The sequence below is a fragment of the Protopterus annectens genome, chromosome 12.part0, assembly GCF_019279795.1.
Source record: "Protopterus annectens isolate FY-2018-M chromosome 12.part0, PAN1.0, whole genome shotgun sequence".
Lineage (NCBI taxonomy): Eukaryota > Metazoa > Chordata > Ceratodontiformes > Protopteridae > Protopterus > Protopterus annectens.
In genome coordinates, this window is record NC_056746.1 from 1,540,911,288 (window position 1) to 1,540,931,971 (window position 20,684).

At 37.8% G+C, this 20,684-nt stretch overlaps 1 protein-coding gene across 3 annotated transcripts in view; it reads right to left on the reverse strand.

Annotated features, from left to right (window-relative positions):
* LOC122817286 (voltage-dependent T-type calcium channel subunit alpha-1G-like) overlaps positions 1-20,684 on the reverse strand; it is a 1,023,270-nt gene that overhangs the window by 114,464 nt on the left and 888,122 nt on the right. For all 3 annotated transcript variants that reach the window (XM_044090511.1, XM_044090510.1, XM_044090512.1), the window contains exons 25-26: positions 15,604-15,682; positions 15,364-15,485 (exon numbers count right to left, since the gene is read on the reverse strand). In XM_044090511.1, coding sequence (XP_043946446.1) covers positions 15,364-15,485; positions 15,604-15,682 — 201 coding nt within the window. The remainder of the gene's footprint in view (positions 1-15,363; positions 15,486-15,603; positions 15,683-20,684) is intronic.

Sequence of the window (20,684 nt, forward strand, 5' to 3'; positions counted from 1 at the left end):
GTAGTGGCTGATTTATGCAGGGCACAGATCAGAGTTGAGATTATGCATTTATTTATTCAACATTCTCAAAAGCTAGGTGCCCCAATGCACTTCTGACATTAAAGCTTCATGAAGCTATCTTAGACTATTCTTGGATGTGGTTGAGTGAAAACAGAGATAGTCGATGATCTTCTTAAGAGCACAAATGAAACTGCAGTGAACTAGCTTGTGCCTTACACTGCTGCACAGGAAGGCACACTTAACATACCCTTAAGGAAATAAAATTTTCACTAATGCATTCAGTGGCCTTTCTGCATAACAACGATTGATATAATTAACTTATTTTACAGTCTTTTTTAAGTGTTTCCATTCCATCAAAGTTGAGTAATTAGTATTTTCATGAGTATGCCAAGTGATGTAGTGTATTTTATCTTTACTTTCATCTGTTGGCTTTTCTTGTTAGTTTTTTTGTAAATATATATCATATAAATTAATTATTCATGAGGGTACCATTTATTACATGTTGAAAATAGTTTCACTTTAACACAGTTCTATGAGTGCATCATGGATATTATGAAATGAGCAGTGGTATTCTCTGAGAAAATGTACTTTTAAAAACTATTACTTAAAAATTACATTCATTTTAATTCAAATAATTTCTGATTGCATGGGTGGTATTTGTAATTATTACACTTAAGTGCAATGGTAAAATGCACTTGTTACTCATAAGCACAAGATACAAGCTATGCCAAAGTGCAACAGAGGATTATTCAGACAGTCATATGTAAATGAGGGAATAATGTGATACAAATGAATATGTAAATGAGGGAATAATATGATACAAATGAAAAATACTGGAAAAGTACTTATGTAAAAGAGTGTACATTCCTGCTCTTTGTGTTTCATGGCTGTGTTTTTATGCACTTTGCACTGTGCATAGATGGGTTATAAAAAGGGACATCCACAGCTTTTTTATTTGTCTTGTAATATACAAAGGTGCTTCGTTACACTGCAACAAGGACTGCTTCCTGTGTTGAGTTGCTTGTTTCAGTCTCACCAAAATTAGGCACAGAAGAGGGTAAAAACAAACAATAACTCACCTGAACTTTGCTGAGCAGTGGTTACTGGATAGGTTTAGAGGTGATAAGGATATAATATGGGTTTGGGTGAGCAAACTGGAACTGGGGAATGCATGGCCTTCAATACCTGTGGATACCAAAGTATGTATATACCTCACTATACTTTCCACATGGACCTATCACAGACAGACTAGGGCCATGCTGTATATTTCACGGGTTTCTGCATCATGGACACAGCAGCCTTTCCTCGACATATGCTTAATACATGTGTCTGAGTATATCTATTTCCCACTGTAACCATAGGATTGAGCCAGTACCATGGGTGCCATCATAGCATTGCATGCTTTCCTGAGGTGCTTGGTGCAATAAATTGGACCCAAGCTGTTGTAAGGAACCATCTGCATCATGGGATATATGTACCATAAAAGGAAGAGCTATCCATCTATTAAGTGGCAGGTAGTGTGTGTTGCATGAGGGTGCATTATGAATTTATTGGTCCAGCATCTTTCCTGTGCTCATGATTTTCACATTTGGCATACAAGTTCACTCTGTCTTCTCTTCCTGTTTTTTTTATTTCTCCAAGTATTTTGAGTTTCTAATACCATGACAGGAATGGACTCCATTCCTAAGTCAAGGTAGAATTAAAGTTTATGAAATTTGTACTGTTTCTGTCTTTAATATTACTCAGAAGTGCTCTTCATAGCAGCCGCAATGTGCCGAGTAATGACTCCTTCTGCAATTTGTATGGCGTGACATGTATCAGTAACATATCTAAGTACGATTGTAAATTCTTTTTTATAAGACCCATTGCTCCTACTACTACTGGAACTGTCTGGGTATCTTTCTTCCACATCGCCCTCATTTCTGCCTGCAAATCCTGGTACTTTATGACTTTATGTCTCTTTCTGTATGTAAGACACTGTAATCACTGGTGTAGCGATTTCAATAATCAATGCTACTTTTGTCTTCTTTTCATGGACTACTACATCTGGTTTTCTCGTAGCTATTTTTTTGAACTGTTGGTAATGGACGATCCCATGTGATATAAACTTCATAATTTTCTATGATGCTTTCTGGCTTATGTTTCCAGTGTTTTTTCAGCTACTTCAATAGTATAATGTTTGTACAATCCCCAAAGCAACAATCTTGCTACATTATTATACCTTTCAGTATACAGTCCTTCTGCCATTAGTATATCACAACCCGCAAGAAGATGTGCAATTGTTTCCAAATCTGTTTTACAAAACCTACACTTATCTGTCTTGTAAACCATTGTGTACGTGGTTCACTATCTTGAGCCGCCAATATTAACATTTCATCTTTTGGTTTAAATTCACCTGTTCTTATCCATTCCTGCATTCAATCCTGATCTACATGAGGTTGTTAGAAGAGTTTCCTATACTTGCAACTATACTTATGCTTTTTCCACATTTCTTGCCTTCTCATTTGATCCTTCAACTTATAGTCTTTCTTTTGTTTTTTAACACATTCAGTTGCTTCCTGATTTTTATTTACTTCTGATTTTATTTTCATTCCCGCTTGAGGCCGATATGCTTCTGCTAAACTAAGCAGGGAAGTCATCTTAGACTTGCTCTCCTCATGTTTCAAAACTTTCACTACATTTGGGTCTTGTGAGGTCAGCAAATATGTAGTCAGTCCCACTATTACAAATCTATACATGTAATCAATTTCAAGGAGGTCCATAACTCCTTCAGAACGGGGAATATATATGGGATTCCTGATGGTCACCTAGTTGGTATGTGCACACTCTTATAATGTTGTTAACCATAATCATTTCTCTATGTGGCAGAGATGTTATTGAGTAACCCCCCCTTTTATTATGTTTCCCCTACCCGTTATGTTTTCCTGATGACACAGGTTACCCACTCAAACCCGGGCTAGTGACACCAGTCCGTAACACCCAGGGACCTGCTGAGGAATGCTCACTGAGTGAGTGTTTGGCCTGCTATAAGCCTGTTTCCATTGCCTGTACAAATCTGGGAGAGCCCCTCACAATGAGCCTGCTTCTCCATGCAGAATATTTATGGCCTGTTTCTTTCTGGATTGCATAATCATTTTGTCCCACCACAGAGGACAGAGGCAATAGCCAGCAGAATTCAACAGCATGACAACCACTCCAGCAAGCTCATGCATGGTATCTGGCTGCCCAGGTGAATTGGTAGAGTTTAGTCCATAACCCTGGGCCATGACATTCACCAAGTGATAGTGTAAAGTTGTAAAGGTAATACCTGATCCATGTAGTGTTACTTGTGGACAAAACTGAGTGGTACTTGGTCATCTTACACTATATATTAAACATTTCTCTTTATATCCTACACAAATGTGGTCAACTGCTATTATCTATCATCATTTGTACAGTGTTCAGTGTTCTGTAGCTCAAATGTTAGTTATGCAGGCAGGCTTTATGTGAATTGTAAAGGAGCAGGAGTTATGTAACAAGTTTAGGGCTGTACTCTGGCTAACTGACAGGTGAAGTTCCATTTACTCATTAAAGGAAATGCCTTTTGTTTTCCAGCATAAAATGTCTCATTCCTGCATGTAATTTCCTTTTTTTTTCTTTTGTCGCTTCCTTCTTTTTAGCTACAGTTGTTTCTTTCACTTCTTTCAGGAACAACTAGTAAGCTCAGCACTATACAGTCTTACAACATAAAGTGCAATCAGTTATGTGGCTTGCATTTCACTGAGAAATTGAGCATTAGCAAAACAAAGACAAGCACTAGTTATGTACTTGAGGTGTTTATAAATTCCCTCTGCTGAAATGATTTTCCTTCCCTTTCTACTGTTGTCCATGTTATATATATATATATTATATTGGTGAACTATTTCATGGGGAAGACAGTGCACAGTGAAATGCAGTCATATGAAGCAGTGCTGGAAGGATGGGGGAACTGAATGAAGAATTACTTTTCAGTTTATTCCCACATTTACAGTATGCTAGCCTGCCCTTTGGTGCTCAGAATTTCCATTGCCAGCACCACATTCTACTGTAGATAACTTTATACATGTAGAAGTAATGAACACAGCACTGATTATTGCACTTTAGTTTTCCAAATAAATGCATAAAGTACAGTATTATTGCAAGATTTTCCATATCACCAGTAAAATAGAGGCAAATCCTGAAGATGTCACAGTAAAAGGAACTACCTGCCTATTTTCAATGTTTATCTTAAGTGCACCTGTTAGAAAGTGGAACTATATGACTGTCAAAATGGCGAGCTGTAAAAAGTTTGATGAAAATCCGGTCATGTTTATGAAGCATTTCCTCATTTTACTATAAGCATACATAACATTTCTTTTTTCAAGATGGATACGTTACCCACTTACTAGGCAGAATTTCAACATAACTATGCCTCTATTCCACATTCTCTACAAGATTGGTTGTGTTTACAGAGCTACAGGTTTCATTTGCTGATATAGAAATTTTTTTGGATAGGACAAAATGCAGGATGAGAAGTGGGGCGGGGTGTTACACAGTAGAAGGTGTGCATCTATTTTGTGTACCAAATCTGTATATCACTTACATATATTGCACTCCTTTGAATCACACTTCACACACAGTCAGTGTCAGAAAGCCCCTATTTTTTCTCTTATTTTTCCCTTACTTTGGCAGCACCGGATGAGGTTGAGAACAACCCAGAACAGTATTAGAGATGACAAGACAGAAGCTGCTTCCTTGACCCATTAGACTGGTTTAACATCAAGAAGAACACACAAGAGTTCAAATAAAATAAAAATAATTACTTTGCCACAGATTGCAACCTGTTATGCCGTCATACTTACAGCAAGAAAACTGGTCAGTAAGTACAGATGTGGTGCAGTTTATGTCATTTCACTATAGAAATTCAAATAGTTATTCAGTCATGGTAGACAAAATGCAGTTTTACAAAGTGAATATTTTTGAGGTGATAAATCACCTGAACTTGAAGCAGTAGTTTTCACTTGTTACTGTTAAAGTAATTCTTTGTTGTCATATCTTTTGTTACTGACAATTTAACATTCCTAAATAAAATGTTACTGCTCTAATGTTTGTCTCATTGAAATAAAGGCATTTGCTATTAAGCACTATTGAGTCATTTTGTTGTCCTCATATCTCTCTGTACTTTTTAATTTCTTTCCCCTTTTTTTGTTCTGTTTACTGATGGTCCAGTAGTAGCTGGGGAACCTTGACTGTATTTGACCCTGGTGAGGGAAAGATCACCAGCACTCTCTGTCAGTCTGAAGACAGCTTCTCGGAGCAATAATGGTGGTGCCACTCCCGTGGACACTGGAAACATGGCAGTCCATCAGCCTGAGCAGCCAACACCATGAGCTTCAAGGCCTAGTGGAGTCTGTTGTACAGAGGAAGTAGAAAGGTGGTGGGGCCCATACCAAAATCTCCTTCAGTAGGTGTAAGAGTTGCTGTCCTGTTGGATCTGACCACTAAGCCACTGGAGGCCTTGACCATCTCACCATTGAGGCCACCCTGGCCTTGAAAAACAGGGTATAGGAATAACCAGAGCAAACTCTCTTGTAAGACTGGAATAGCTCTATGCTTGCAGCCTGCTGCCAAATGTATATGACAACATTTGTAAATTTTACGTATGTGTGGAGCATGTGCACAACATTTGGGACAATTCTGCACAAAACAAAACTCTTTTCCTATTAGTTTATGCAGAATCAGATATACAAACTGCAGTGCGTGACCTCTCATAAGGCTGAGCACTTCTCAACCCAGTGTTGCTTGGTCACAGTTTGCTTACTTACATGCAGACATCGCAGCACTATTTCCACATTCACATTACACATTTGTGAAGCATGAAACTATGAATATCACCTTCAATCTATTCAGTGAGCTCCATGGTATCATAATCATGGGAATCATAGGAAATACAAGGCAACTGAGTCTTGTGACAATTTGTGCCTTGCCAGTAATCAACATTAGACTGTATTTCCTTTATGAAGGAGGGCAAGACCAGACAAGCCAGGGAAGAATTTGTGGATACCAATACAATCATCCTGTTCCTATTTGAAGGAAAGTAATGTATTGCACTGCTTGATTCACAGCAGGGGACTATTCCAGGGGTGGGGAAAGTGCTGTGTAATTAACCTATCTCTCAACTGGGCTTTTATTTATTTGATGAAAATTTAGACTTCTGGTTCTGCTATTTCTGGGGCAGTTTGATTTGTGGAGACACAATAGATCTAGGAACACTGGGTCTCTAATGGTATGAAAGACACGGCATAGATCTCCCCTCAAACTCTGTAAGATAATGAATACAGGGATGGCGCTTCCAATCTTTTGTGGTAGCTTAAGGTTTTTAATCCAGTGACCTTCTTAGTTAGGAACCTCTGGGACTCTGTGGTTGTTTGATATGTTTGGTTAGGTACATCGCAAAGGGACCATTGTATTTAATAATCACACCTATCAATACTGAATATAAGGGGACAGTGACCTCTTAAGATCTGGATGATATTCCTTTGCAAGTTAGCTGTATTAAGAGAAGGACTTTCTGATTACTGTTGTTAATTGATGATCAAAGGAGAGGGAATTATCAACCCAGGATCTAAGGTCTTTAGCCACAGTTTCAGTTTGGAGTGGGGTGTTCTCTGTGCTGTATGCTGGGAGAGAGGCTGTTTACTAAATGTCAAAATATTGCATTTTTGGGATTTTAATTTGATCCCATTTTAGTACAACATGTATTTATAAATGTAAATTCTTCTGAATGGCTTGGGCATTAGAAGGGACTTGACAATGACTCCCAGTTTACAGTCATCTGCAAACTTGGTTTGGCAGAAGACTTGGTTCATGGTTTGGAGATCAGAAAAGTAAATTCCAAACAAAAGCGGTCCCAGCACTGAGCCCTATTGGGCACTACCGGGCGGTCACCTTTAAACTATTTGAAGAGGCACCTGCTACCCAAACCATGTGGCTTCTGGTTTTAGTCAATTTGCTACCAATCGTACCACACAGGGATCTATTTCTAATACATTAAGCTTACTAAGTGTACTTGCATGGGGAATGTTATGAAATGCCTTGATTTTTGTCAATGTACACTGTCTGGACAGCATGTCTGCAGTCAACAACCTGTGTTACCATTTGAAGAAATTAACCAGATTCATTAGATAAAGTCAGACTGCTGTGGGTCTAGCCTGATTAGATGTTTAATATCACAGCTTATCATGTGAGTTATAATATGTTACATGGCTTTGCAAATAAGACTTTTCAGGCTGAAGAACCTATAATTCTTGGAATCAGTGGTGGGGCCACCTTTGTGAAGTGGCATTACAACTGATGTGCACCAAACCTTAAGGAAAAAAAAAAACAGTGTCAACTCAGGTTAAATGTTTTAAGGAGTGTCTCAAGTAGGATTTGTTTTGTACTGTCTATTAAACAGCCAGATATGTTATCAAGTCCCATACAGGAAGTATTTTTAGTTTTATAGAGCACCTTCAGTACATGTTCTTTAGTGCCAATGGAGGATCTAAGAGATTCAGGGAAAAGTGAGTTTTGGATAGTTATCGCCGGGGTAAAATTCCCCCCAAATTTGTTGTTAATATACTGACAATGTCTACTGGATCAGGGTAGATGGTGACATTATGAATAACTTCAGAGCACTGTTTGGTGTTTTCCTTATGCAGTTAACAAAGGATATGCAATTATCCTTAGTTTCAGTTGCAAACCTGTACGTGAGCTGCTTTAGAAGGTTCAGTAGTATTTTTCAGGTCTTTAGCCATTTTTTTCATGTCATATTTTACAAGATGGTCTTTTGATCTACTGTATACTTTAAGGAGTTTTTCTTTTATTGTAGAGTTTATTTATGTTGGTGGACCACCGAGGCAGTTTGTTTTTAAATTTCCCATTATATTTACATCTGGTTGGAGGCTCTATACTTTTATCTAGGTGGGAATAGAATTAATTTGTAAAGCTGCCTGCTTTAGCAACATCTTGGCTGATGCTTCTATAGGTATATTTTGAAATTTCATCAGAGAATTTGATGAGATAAGTACATCTGAAATCTTTAAATTCTGAGATATTAGTTTCAGTGGGTTTAAAAATTTGGAAAGAGAAGATAACTTGTTTATGCAGTGATTTAACTAGGGAAAGAGATACTAGGAGAATAGTACAGAAAGAAGCTATATTAATAAGGACCAGGTCAGCAATATTATATTTTCTGGTAGGATTATTAACAATCTGGTCTAGGAAATTTTTATTTATTAAATCTAAGAATGTTTAGGCATATTTTACACTGGAGTTACAGGTACTCCAGCTATTTATTTTATTTATTTGCAGTTAGTTTACCAAGATGGATCATTGGATCAAGAAGAACCCATTTTCAATGGAGTCCTGGGGAGAAAAGCTCCATAAAAATAATAATCAAAGTTTATTGAGGGGGTAGTTAATTTATCTCAAAGTAACTGAGTTTTTGCTTATCGGAAGTTTATCAAGTACATTTAGAAACCTTACTTGATTTTCAGGGGACACAAAGGCTATAAACTGCCAGCTGGTCCTATTAGAGTGATTTAGAGCTCAGTGAGTTCTGTCTGTGGGTCTCTGGGAATCTGTCTAGAGTTGATATGGCTGCTAACAAATATGGAGATGGCACCCCAATTGCTATCTAGTCTGAAGGAATGGAAGATGCAAAACATAGGTATGGGGGATGTGCTTTCCTTAACATTTAAACCAAGTTTCAATTATTACACATTTATGGATGTGCTCCAAATGCAGGAGACCCTCAAGGTCAAGCAATTTTGTGCTGTGACTTCTGGTATTGAGCAGAGCCACCTTAACATGATCCTGTTATGGATTTAATATATTGGGAAGTAATGTGATCCTGTTATGGGTCTGATAAGTTGGGATGTAATGTGATGCTGTTATGGATGTGATAAGTTGGGATGTCTATTAACTGGATTCTGATTGACAAAGGCAGTATGGAGGCAGGAAAGCCTTTAAACAGTAAGCAGAAGCCTTAGAATGAGAAGTGCAGGACATCCTTTGTAAAGCAAAATAGGACTGTTGAGCATCTCTTCCCATTCTGACACATACTAGATCCCCTAGGAATGACACCAACTATTTAGCCAATTGTTCATAGGCTCATAGGTGTGTACTAGGCTAATGGCCCTGGAGCCTATATAAGCCTAGCACAAGAAGATTCCCTGGCATCATGCCACCCAAAGTTAGTTCCCAGTGCCCCTGTCATGCAAGGCCACTGAAGTGATCCCCGGGGTGAACTTCCTATTGCCCACCCACTCGTCAAGCTTTCTCTTAAAGAGGGCCAGTGAAGTGCTCTGCTTGACATGAACGGGAAGTTTGTTCCAGAGTATGGGAAGTCTCTGGGTTAGGAACCTGTCCCTCAGGCATGTTCTGTTTATTGTGGCAATGAGGCTAAGGTCCCTGGAGCGTGTGGCATGGAGGGATTGGGATTTTTTTAGGTGTAGCATATCTAGCAGCTCTGGGTCAGACATGGCGTTGTAGGTCAAGCAGAGATCACCTCTAAGTAGGCGATAAGAGAAAGGGTATAGCTGGAGTGTTTTGAGTCTGTTCATATAGTGCATGTGTCTAAGGCCTAAGATCCTCTTAGTGAGGTATTTGTGTGGCCTTTCCAATTATTGTAGGTGTCTAGTGAGGTGCATACCAAATGGGGCACTGTATTCTATAATAAGTCTAATGAGGGATGAGTAGAGAGGGATTATGACCTCTTTCTTCTTGGATGAGAAACCTTTTGTAATGAGATGTGGAAAGGCTTTCTGACTACAGTGGCAATGTGGTTATCAAAGGAAAGGTTGCTGTCAACCTGTGTCCCCAGGTCTCTTATCAGACCTTCGGTGTTTAGTGGAGTACCGCCTAAGTGGTAGTTCATGGGCACTGAATTTTTCCCAAAGGGAATGACAATGCACTTTATCTTAACAACACAATGAGTTTTTTAAGTTTCACATACAAATTTGAACACCACACATTAAACTACCTGGATATAACCATCACAAAAAACGGATATCAATTTGTTTCGAAAGTATATAGAAAGGATACATTTTCTAATTCCTACTTGCACTACACTAGTTCCCACCCCTACTCTCAAAAAAAGAGGGGTGATTAAGGGACAGTTGGTTCGTATAAGTAGGATGACTTCTGATAATGAGTGGTTCAACAAACAATGTGAATGGTTAAAAGAACAATTTTTGAATAGGGGTTACCCTGGTAGTTTTTTTGATGAAATACATAAGGAAGTAATACATGGTAGGAACACTAGGTTTGCCCCAATCATAGGTACAGTGGTAAAACAAGCAGCAACGCCTTTTAAAGTGAACTCAACAGATATGTACAGCGCAGGTATTATAGCAACATATGACGGCCAATCTGGCCTGATAAGGAAAATAATAGATAAAGAGTGGGGACATCCTGCTAAAATATATGATCTCAACTACATATTTGATGACAACTTAAAATATGTTTACCGTAAAGGCAGTACCATAAAAAACCTAATAGAGAAGGGTTCAAAGAAATTTGACATCAAAAGACTATCAAACAAAAGAGGGCTGTTCAAATGTGGAACATGTAATTTTTGTACTCATTTAACAACTGGCGACTGTTACTACCTAGAGGCAAGGAAAAAGAAACTTTACTTGAACACATTTGCAAACTGTAATACAAAAGGAATCATATATTTATCGATATGTAAAGAATGTGGGTCTTTTTATATTGGTAAAAGTGAAAGAAAGTTGAAACAAAGGATTTATGAACACCTATATGACATCAGGACCAAGAAGGACAGTAATGCATTGTACAAACATACTTGTACTTGTACAAAAGCCAAATTTCAGTTTTTTGTGTTAGAGGTGGTGGAAATTGACCCTAGAGGAGGAATGTGGGAAACACGAGTGGAATACAGAGAATTATTTTGGCAAATTGTACTTGAGTCCACCAGGTTCCCAGGCCTGAATGACATGATCTCCCTGGGTCCAGTACTTAAATTAAGATCTGCTAAATTATGAGGAAAAACAACATCTATATTTACTTGTTGTAATAAAATTATTAGAAGAGTCACTTATTTTATTTATATCCAACTGAGATATTTTTAAATTATTTTCATAAAACATGGAATTGTAATGTTGACAGGTATATACTAACACAAACCACTAGTGGGTGCAAGCGTATAATATTTTTAAAAAATGTGTGCTAATTTTATATTTCACTATACATATACTTGTTTACACAATTTTTTATACAAACTTAATGTTTCATGATTAAATAACAGTAATTTTTTAAAACAAATATTCATTTCTATCATATATCTCTTATATTTATTCATTCTGTATATATATTTTTTTAATGCAAAAGCATTTAATATCTATTTAATTGAATTTACATTTCATTGGATGACAACTAATTGCTGTCCCTATAAGTTAAGGGGATTGATGGAATACTAATTGCTATCTGATGAAGTTGATGACGAAAACGACACTTTTACACAACGTTAACGGTTTTTATTGTATTCTGAGTGCATCTACATTCTTGTATTTTCGTGCTGGTTCCTGTCTATTATTAAACGTTTTGTGCCTGTGGATCCTTGGTGCCTCTTTGTTTTGGATTACAAGTTTGCCCTTGAGCACCAACCGTTTTTTCAAACTTTATGGCATTGAGCTTAAGGCCATGGTTCTGGCACCAGTCAATGGTGTCAGTGAGGCCTTTTTGTAGAATGTCTACATCAGTTGGCGAAACTATAATGGCTTCCAGTTTGCAATCATCTGCTAACTTGGTCAGCCAGAGTCCCTTTGTGTTGGCTTGAATTTCAGAGAACTAGATGTCATACAGGACAGGACCTATGACCAATCCCTGTGAGACACCACTTGTAACTGGTTGGTAGTCAGATTTGGACTCTGCTACTTTCACAGTGTGGGTTCTATCAGTGAGCCATTTGGCAACACATCTTATTACATAGGGGTTTATGCCTAGTGTAGTGAGTCTATCTATGATTCCTGAGTGAGGGATGGTGTTGAAGGCCTTGGCAAGATCTAGGTAGGCCGTGTGAACTACCTTGCCCTAATCCACAGCTCTGGTGAGAGACTCAAAGAAGTCTATCAGGTTGAGCAGGCATGATTTACCTTTCACAAACCCATACTGCGTGGGGTCCAGAGTTTGGAGATTCCCTGTGTCCTTATTTATAAGGTTCATGATGATGCACTCCATAGCCTTACATATCAGACTCATCAGGCTAATGGGGTGGTAGTTCCCAGGGTTTGTAGTCGCTCCCCCTTTGTGGAGTGAGTTGAATGTAGCAGTGTGCCATCCGGTAGGAACAAAGCCTGAAATGAGGCTGTTATTGAACAGGGTGCTCAGGTGTGGTGCCAGTTCACTTTGTTGTTCATGTAGAAAACACAGCCATGGATATTATCAGGTCCCATGGAAGCTGTAGTCTTGGCTTTGGACAGTGGGATTTTTACCTGTATAGCCATGATAATAGGGACATGGCATTCCTCAGTTATTGTGATAGGCCCTTTAAGGGGTGAAAGGGGGGTAATGTTCACACTAAACCTATCAGCCAATATGATGGCAATATCAGTTGGTTCTATATATGTATTGCCATTGTGCTGTAACTCAGAGCAGATGTGAGTATTGCCATGTACATTCTTGACATAGCTATAGAATGCCTTGTGGTTGTCTTTAGAATCTGCAAAAATTTTGTTTTCATAGCTAGCTTTAGAGGATTTCATGATGATGGATCTCAGTTTTTTGCTGACGCTAATAAAGGAGTTTTTCCAGTCTTGGGACTTCACCCTTTTCTGCAACAGTTTTCTCCTTTTGTTGCAGAGTTTGTTTATGGTGGGGAACCTCCAGATTGTCTTCCTTTTTTTTGGAGGTGAGTGTCTTGGTTCTGTTTGGTATGATCTGTTCCATACACTTGTGTATGTGCTCATACAGTGCACTGGTGTATGATTCAGCAGTCATGCACCTGTTTTCCATTTGCATGGATGTCGTGAAGTTAGCCACCTCTGTTTTTAGAAGCCCAAAATTAAGTTTATTATGGTGGTTTCTTTTGGGGGGGTGAGGGTGGGATGTGGATATCCATGGTGTTTGGCTTGTGGTTAGATCTGACCAGGGAGGAGTTGATTACTGGTGTAGAGCAACAGTCACCCATGTTAGTAATAACCAGGTCAAGGATGTTTCTACCCCTGGTGGGAGTAAGAGTGAGTTGGTTTAGGGCATTGGAATTAATGAATTCCAGAAAATGTTGAGCAAGTGTGTTGGCAGATGAGTAATTTTCCCTGTTAATGGAGGGGTAGTTAAAGTCTCCCAGTATAAGGGTATTGCGTTGTACCCTAGTATTTTCCAGTGTATTTTGGAATGTGGAGTGGGAGTCTTGGGACATGGTGGGGGATATATAGCAGGCTACAACCTGGATTGCAGTTTTACCCAGTGTTCATTGTACCTGATGTATCTCTGATGCTTTATGTTGGGATAATAGTCTGGAGGTGTGCATATCCTTTATGAATATGTAGACACCACCACCTTTAGTGCTTCGGTCCAGGTTTAGGGGCCAAAAGGTGTAATATGAATTATAGCCTGGTAGTGCTGGAGTGCTCTCCGGAGCCTTGAACCAGGTCTTGGTCACTGCACATATGTCGATGTTCTCCATTTTAAGGAGTGCTTCAAGTGAGTGCATTTTGAGATCTAGACTTCTAGCATTGAGTAGCAAAACCCTCAGATTTTGTTTGCTTGCAGCTGTTATGGTGTTAATTTTGTCTTTAGGACATTGCCTAAAAAAGGCACTATAGGGGTGGCAAGAGCCTTGGCTAGTATCCATAATCCCTGGGGTGACAGGTGCAGGCCATCTTTGGCAAAGTATCAAGGTCTATCAATCATGTCATCCCAGGCAGACAGATACTGGATCCCCTTATAATGACACCAGAAACTTAGCCAATTGTTGAAGTCAATTATTTTCTGCTTGTACTGTGGTATCATTCTGGGTGATGGTAGGATGCTACTCAGAGCTAGGGTCATACCTGCCTGAGCTACAAGATAATTGAAGCCAATTATCTTTTCTTTGACCTTAGGTATCAATTTTGGAGAGGAAAGAATTCTACTCTGATGCAGAGACTTGCCTGCATTTGTCATACGTGGAGAATTCAGACATGTCTCACTGAGTATTTCTCAAGGTTTTGCATCTTTGGTGTTCTCTCCTTTGTAGACCAAATATGCATGTGAACTCTGTAAAAATGGTCCAGAAGCAACATCATTAAGTTTGTACACTCATCACCACCAACACAATATACTATTACGATCTTTCACAATGATACACAAAATTCAACATGGTAAGAGCTTCCAAATTATCAGTATTATGCACAGTGGGAGCTCAGTTTTTCATTAAAAAGGTGCACTATGATGATGATTACATATATAAGTGTAATAATAAAGTGCTAAACTATACAACAGCAAGTTTCTTTTGTGTCTGCAGTTCTTTAAGAATATATCTGAAATGGCAAATCACTCTGAAGTATTATAATATTTTTATGCATAGCTCTCAATCTTCAACTTCTAAAAAGTGGAACACTACCTCTCATATTATGGAACAACGGGGGGAAATGTAAAACGCTTAACAATTTCAGCTAGGAAGCTCACATTCTGATCGCATCAATTACCTTGCACTAACAAAAAGTTTGGTTGATGAATTAATATGATTTAGCATTATGTGTCATCAATGTTTGTTAAGAAATCTTCATCTTAAACATAAAACTTTTTAGACTTAAAATAAGGAACAGTTTCTCATACTGAGGTATAGTTGAGAGATATTGTTTTACCTGACATGAACATAACTGTAAACAGAAAAGTACCACATGTAACCACATACAAAACACAACCCATAATTAAATCATTTGATGCTAGTGTACAAGTTGAATCATTCAAAACATTTTACAGATAAAGCTGTTTCTAGGACTGCCTAATATAAGATACTACTGAAATACAAATTTATATCAACAACTGAAAAATAACAGCTGCGTTAATTGGATGGGAACATTTTTACTACCAACAATGCAAATCCCTGTCAGTTTTATTACATCCACATAAAAATGCTTTTACTTTTTCTGCCTTTTGTTTCCTTCCACATAACAATGCTTTTACTTTTTCTGCCTTTTGTTTCCTTCCACATAACAATGCTTTTACTTTTTCTGCCTTTTGTTTCCTTCCACATAACAATGCTTTTACTTTTTCTGTCTTTTGTTTCCTTCCACATAACAATGCTTTTACTTTTTCTGCCTTTTGTTTCCTTCCACATAACAATGCTTTTACTTTTTCTGCCTTTTGTTTCCTTACCTTCATTATTCCATTCCAGTTATCTCCTGTTGACACTCGGAACAGTGTTAGAAATGCCATCCCAAAGTTTTTAAATGTTGCATGACGGCCAAGACCTTCACAAGGGTGATCTTCATTGCATTCTATATGGATAAAATACAGTTGTTTTCTCAATTAACAGTGAGTGCAACACGGTTCCACTAAATTGTGTTTTCTTGTTATCATTTTTCTCTTTGTATCTCCCAGCTAAAGTAGACTTACCTAAGTCACCAAATAACTCTACTCCAAGAGCAGCGAAGATGAAAAAGAGCAGCATGAAGAGAAGGCCTAGGTTCCCAACCTGCCGAAGACACAACAAGATGAGATACTGCCCAACCTGGTCACACTGCACTGCAGCCATTTAACAGATAGCATGAATAGCTTGGACAAAATGAACACAGTTTCTCAGCTGCTTTCTTCCTCACAAATGCAGTTTCTCATCATGCATTACATAATGAAACTCCAGTTCACTTTTAAGAATGGTATCTCTTCCTGAACTTCTCTTTTTTTGTCAATAGCACATCTTGTAAGAATGTTTCCTAACAAAATTAGACAAGATTTCACAGAGAATCATGTAATTCAGAGCAAAATATAAAGGTTCTATAAATCGTCTTACACAGGTGCTTAGCTTTTCTGTTTCTGCTTGAATAGCTTATAAAATTGCATGTCAAGAATGCATTATACAAATAACACCTAGTTAACAAGCTATCTTTGCAGACAACAACTGATTAATACGTCTTCACTGAGTACAGAAATACAGCAGCTTATTAACAATTTAAAATGGAACCTGAGGTGTGTGGTTATAGTAACTGGCTGATACAACTGTTCCCATAATTACTGTTGGTTATTAGAACCTTTAACGGATGGATGAAAGCTTTGTCTCCTGGCTTTGTATCTCTACAAAAAAACCCTCCATGACAATGATGAGCATTGTATCCGGTATATAAAACAGAGATGCCTAAAGGTAGGAATGTGCCATTGCTTAAATATTTTTATAAAGGAGTGCATTGCTGGCTTAATGCTTAATTATTCAATTAATGAGAACTTATCCTATGAATAATTTATACTGTACTGTGTTTTGGTTGTATTTCACCACTTGAATGTGGCTAGCACAGAAATAAGGGAAATCTACTTTTTGTATTTTTTAAGAAGTTCTCCTGTGAGGTGATTTCTTCCAAATTAATCACCATTCAACAAAGTGGTGAAGAAAAACTGCAGTCTGAACATTTATTTATTTTTTAATTAACTTGTCTTAGCCTGTAGTTGAAGCTTCATAAGCACTGGAGTTGTCGTGCCACCACATGGAGCCTATGGATGCATTTTCAACGACAACATCCTTGCCTTTGCTTCCAGTGACATCTATCTATCTATCTATCTATCTATCTATCTATCTATCTATCTATCTATCTATCTATCTGTCTGTCTATCTATCTATCTATCTATCTATCTATCTATCTATCTACCTATCTATCTATCTATCTATGTATCCGTCTGTCCATATATCTACCTATCATCTATCTACCTATCTAAAGATTGCTGTGGTAAATTGGAACTTTTTGCAAAGTGACTTTATTTAACCAATTCCATGTTAAAGTATGTTATCATAACTGAATCAAAAAGGGGATAATGAAAACCAAATGTGAATCTAGTCTCTTACTAGTTGTACTTAATTTAGAGATGCTACTAAGTGATAGTTCGCGGGGACTGGAATGATGTGCATTACATAACAAGAATGGGTTTTGCTTCAAAAAGAAGGGATGGCATGCACTCATGCCTCTGAATGATGGCTGCATATTCTTATTGAAACGAAATATGTATTCTGCATCTTACAATGCCCGTGTGACTCATCTCTTGAAACTGACACATTTCTTTATAGGATTTTACTGGTTTTCTTTAATACTGAAAAAATATATGGTAGAAATGAATATTTAAAAAGACTTTCATTTTCCATGTGCACTTACTTTATAAAAAGAAAAATAGTACATTTATTTGAAAAGTAACATAACTTAAAACACAATTGTTACAGTATGATACAACTCTGAAACAACACTCTCAACCATTAACTGGCCTTTGCTTATATGTATGTCAAGGATATTCCTTAAAAAGTTGATTTCTATGCTCGTTTTAAGTCAGACATTATTGAAGATTTACAATAAATTGCAGAAAAGAACAAATTACAAAGCAAAAGAAAGTTCAAGAATAAATAATCAGCTTGGTTATGAGAGGAAAAAATGCACACTATGTTACACAAGAGTTAGTTGCTATAACTCACTGTTTGTAAGAAAATGTAAAAGCAACTTAATTCAGTTCATCAAATAATTAGTTGTTTTACGAATGTTCTTTTCATTAGCAAACACAACTATTCACCCAGTAAGAGTCTGGGGTGAAAACAGAACAATGGTGCACATCTCGTACAACACATTTACTTATATCGGGTTTTGAATGTCAATATGCTTGACTTCTGCAAAAGAGATTCAACTGTTTGGTTACAGAAGGATGGTTTAGAAGTTAAAATCCAGTTTTACTACATAAGTAATTAAATAGTAAAGTTTTTTATTATTAGGTAAAACAGATGTTTTCTGCTGCTTATGCATAATGTGGTTCTTAGGTCAATAACATAAGAAGGCTGATTAAACTAATATTTAATTTACTTTTGTCCTCAGAGTTCAAAATGCATTGGATGGAAGTTACAACTACTTGCAAAAACATAGATATAGCATGCAGCATCCAACAGATCACCACATTCGTAATCATACTAATCTCTTGACACTTCCATAAAACATGAAGCCATGACACAAATTTATTTTATTTTTATTTTACATTTGTTTACTGGGAAACTCAGTCTGTGCAGTACTCATTTTCAATGGAAGCCCAGGGAGAAAAGATCCACACAGTAAGAAATACAATGCAATGCAATAAAAGTTTGATTACAAGATAATAAAATTTGATTACATAACATAGCACAAAGACTTTCACAAAAGAAAGAAAAATGCATACATAAAAATTTTGTGGAGAGAATAATATTGTATAACTATACAAGACTTGGTTTACTAGTCAGGATATGAGGATATAATCCAATGGTTAGTAATAGGCCAGACTGACTGTAATAACATTTTGGTACCAGATTAGCAAAATGATGATCAGAGTTAGGACAGCATCAGTTAGAGAGTGAAATACTACAATCGGGTTTGCTACAATGATTGTTTACAGATAGCTGAGAATAGCATAGCTTTAAGAGTGTATTTATAGATGGCTAATATGAGCATGGAGTTCATAGAAAATTATTTCATGGAAAGTTTTAGCAGGTGATACTTCCATAGGTGACACTAAAGAATGGGAAGGACAGAAGTGAGTATTCATGGTTAGCCTGGAGTATTGCATGAGCAGAGCCATGTATCAGTAAAATTATTTCTAAGTAGCTTTTTGAACTGTGTTGGGTTGATGGTGGTTCTAATGGTGTGAGGTCATAAATTCCAGGATTTACCCATGTGGAAGGAATCTGCAGCTGTATTTGCCACTTTTACAACGTGTACAAATACTTTATTTGTAGAACGTAGTGAGAGCTGGTTGGAGTAAGGATGAAGTATATCCTGGAGAGCAGGAGTTTTCTCAGGCTGATAAAGTAGTTTGTGGCTGTGGTGAGTTGGTTGCAAGCAAGCCATTGAGGTAACTCCAGCCATGAAAGCTTCCTAAGATTGAGGCAACGATGTGTTATGTATGGAGATCCTGTAGCAAATTTCATTATTTTGTTGTAGCATGATTCAAAATTCTTTATGTCAGATGTTTTTAGATTTGTGAAAATTGGTGAAGCGTAGAAAAGAACTGATAGTAGGTGGGTCCTTGCAATAGTTTCTGTAGAGCTATTTCTTAGGAGGTTTTTGTTTCTGTACAGGCTTCCCACTTTTTGTGAATTTTTTTAATTGTTTGGGATATATGTTAGTTGAATATCAGCCTGTTGTTAATTATACCTCCTTGCAATTTTGTTTGGGATTCTTACTCTCAGGTACATTTCGATAACTGATTAGGGATATAAAAAAATCCATGCTAATATTTCCCTTGAAGGAAAGGGAAGGCCTGACTAGCCTTTGTAATAACTACTCCTCTATGATCTCTGCTAGCATACTTTTTCAGGTATATGATATATTTAATCTGTATGATTTTTCATGGATACAAAGTTACATCTCTAGAAGCCTTAAATGCTGCAAAAGTTAAGATTTTGGCCAGAGGCAAATCCCATTAACAAGCACATAGGTTCATAGGTAGGTACAAGGCTATCGTCCCTAGGGCCTATACAAGCCCAGCCAAAAAGATACCCTGGCTTTCGCCACCCAAGAAAATTATTTTCCTGTGCTCCTGTTGAGCAGAGTCACAGAGGTGATCCCTGTGTGAATTTCCAATCTTCCATCCAATCATCAAGATATTTCTTGAAGAGTGCTAATGAGGAGGTTTGTTTGACATAGATAGGTAGTTTGTTCCAGAGTATGGGAAGTCTCTGGGACAGGAATCCATCCTTCCAGCATGTTCTGTTTATTGTGGTGACACGGTTTAGGTCCCTAGAGCATGTAGCTCAGAGGAATTGGGATTTCTTTAAGTGGAGCATGTCCAACAGCTCTGGGTTTGACATAGCTTTGTATGTTAGGCAGAGATCATCTTTGAGTAGGCGATATGTGACGGAGTAAAGCTGAAGTTTTATGAGACGGTCTGCGTAGGCCATCTGTTTGAGGGTGGTAATCCTCTTTGTGAGGTATTTCTGAAGCCTTTCCAGTTGTTGTAGATGTCTTATGAGGTACATACCAAAAGGGGCACTGTACTCTACAATGGGTCTAATGAGTGACGAGTAGACGGGAACAATGACCTCTATTTTCCTGGATGAGAAACCTTTTGTGATGAGGTGTGCCACGTAGAAGGATTTCCTGACTACTGTGGTGATGTGATTATCAAAGGAGAGACTACTGTCCACCTGTGTCCCAATGTCTCTTATCAAACTTTCGGTGTTAAGTAAACTACTACCTATGTGGTAGCTCATGGGTACAGAGTTTTTAGCAAAGGGGATGACAATGCACATTTTGGCACTGAGCTTGAGGCCGTGGCTTTGACACCAGGTATCTGTCTCAGTGAGGTTCCCTTTTGTAGGATCTCCACATCATTAGGAGTTTCAATTATGGCTCCTAGTTTGCAGTCATTTGCAGACTTTGTTAGCCAAAGGCCTTCTGTGTTAGCCTGTACTTCAGAAAAGTAGATTCCAAACAGGAGAGGACCCAGGACCGAACCCTGTGGTACTCCACTGGTCTGAAGTCGGATAT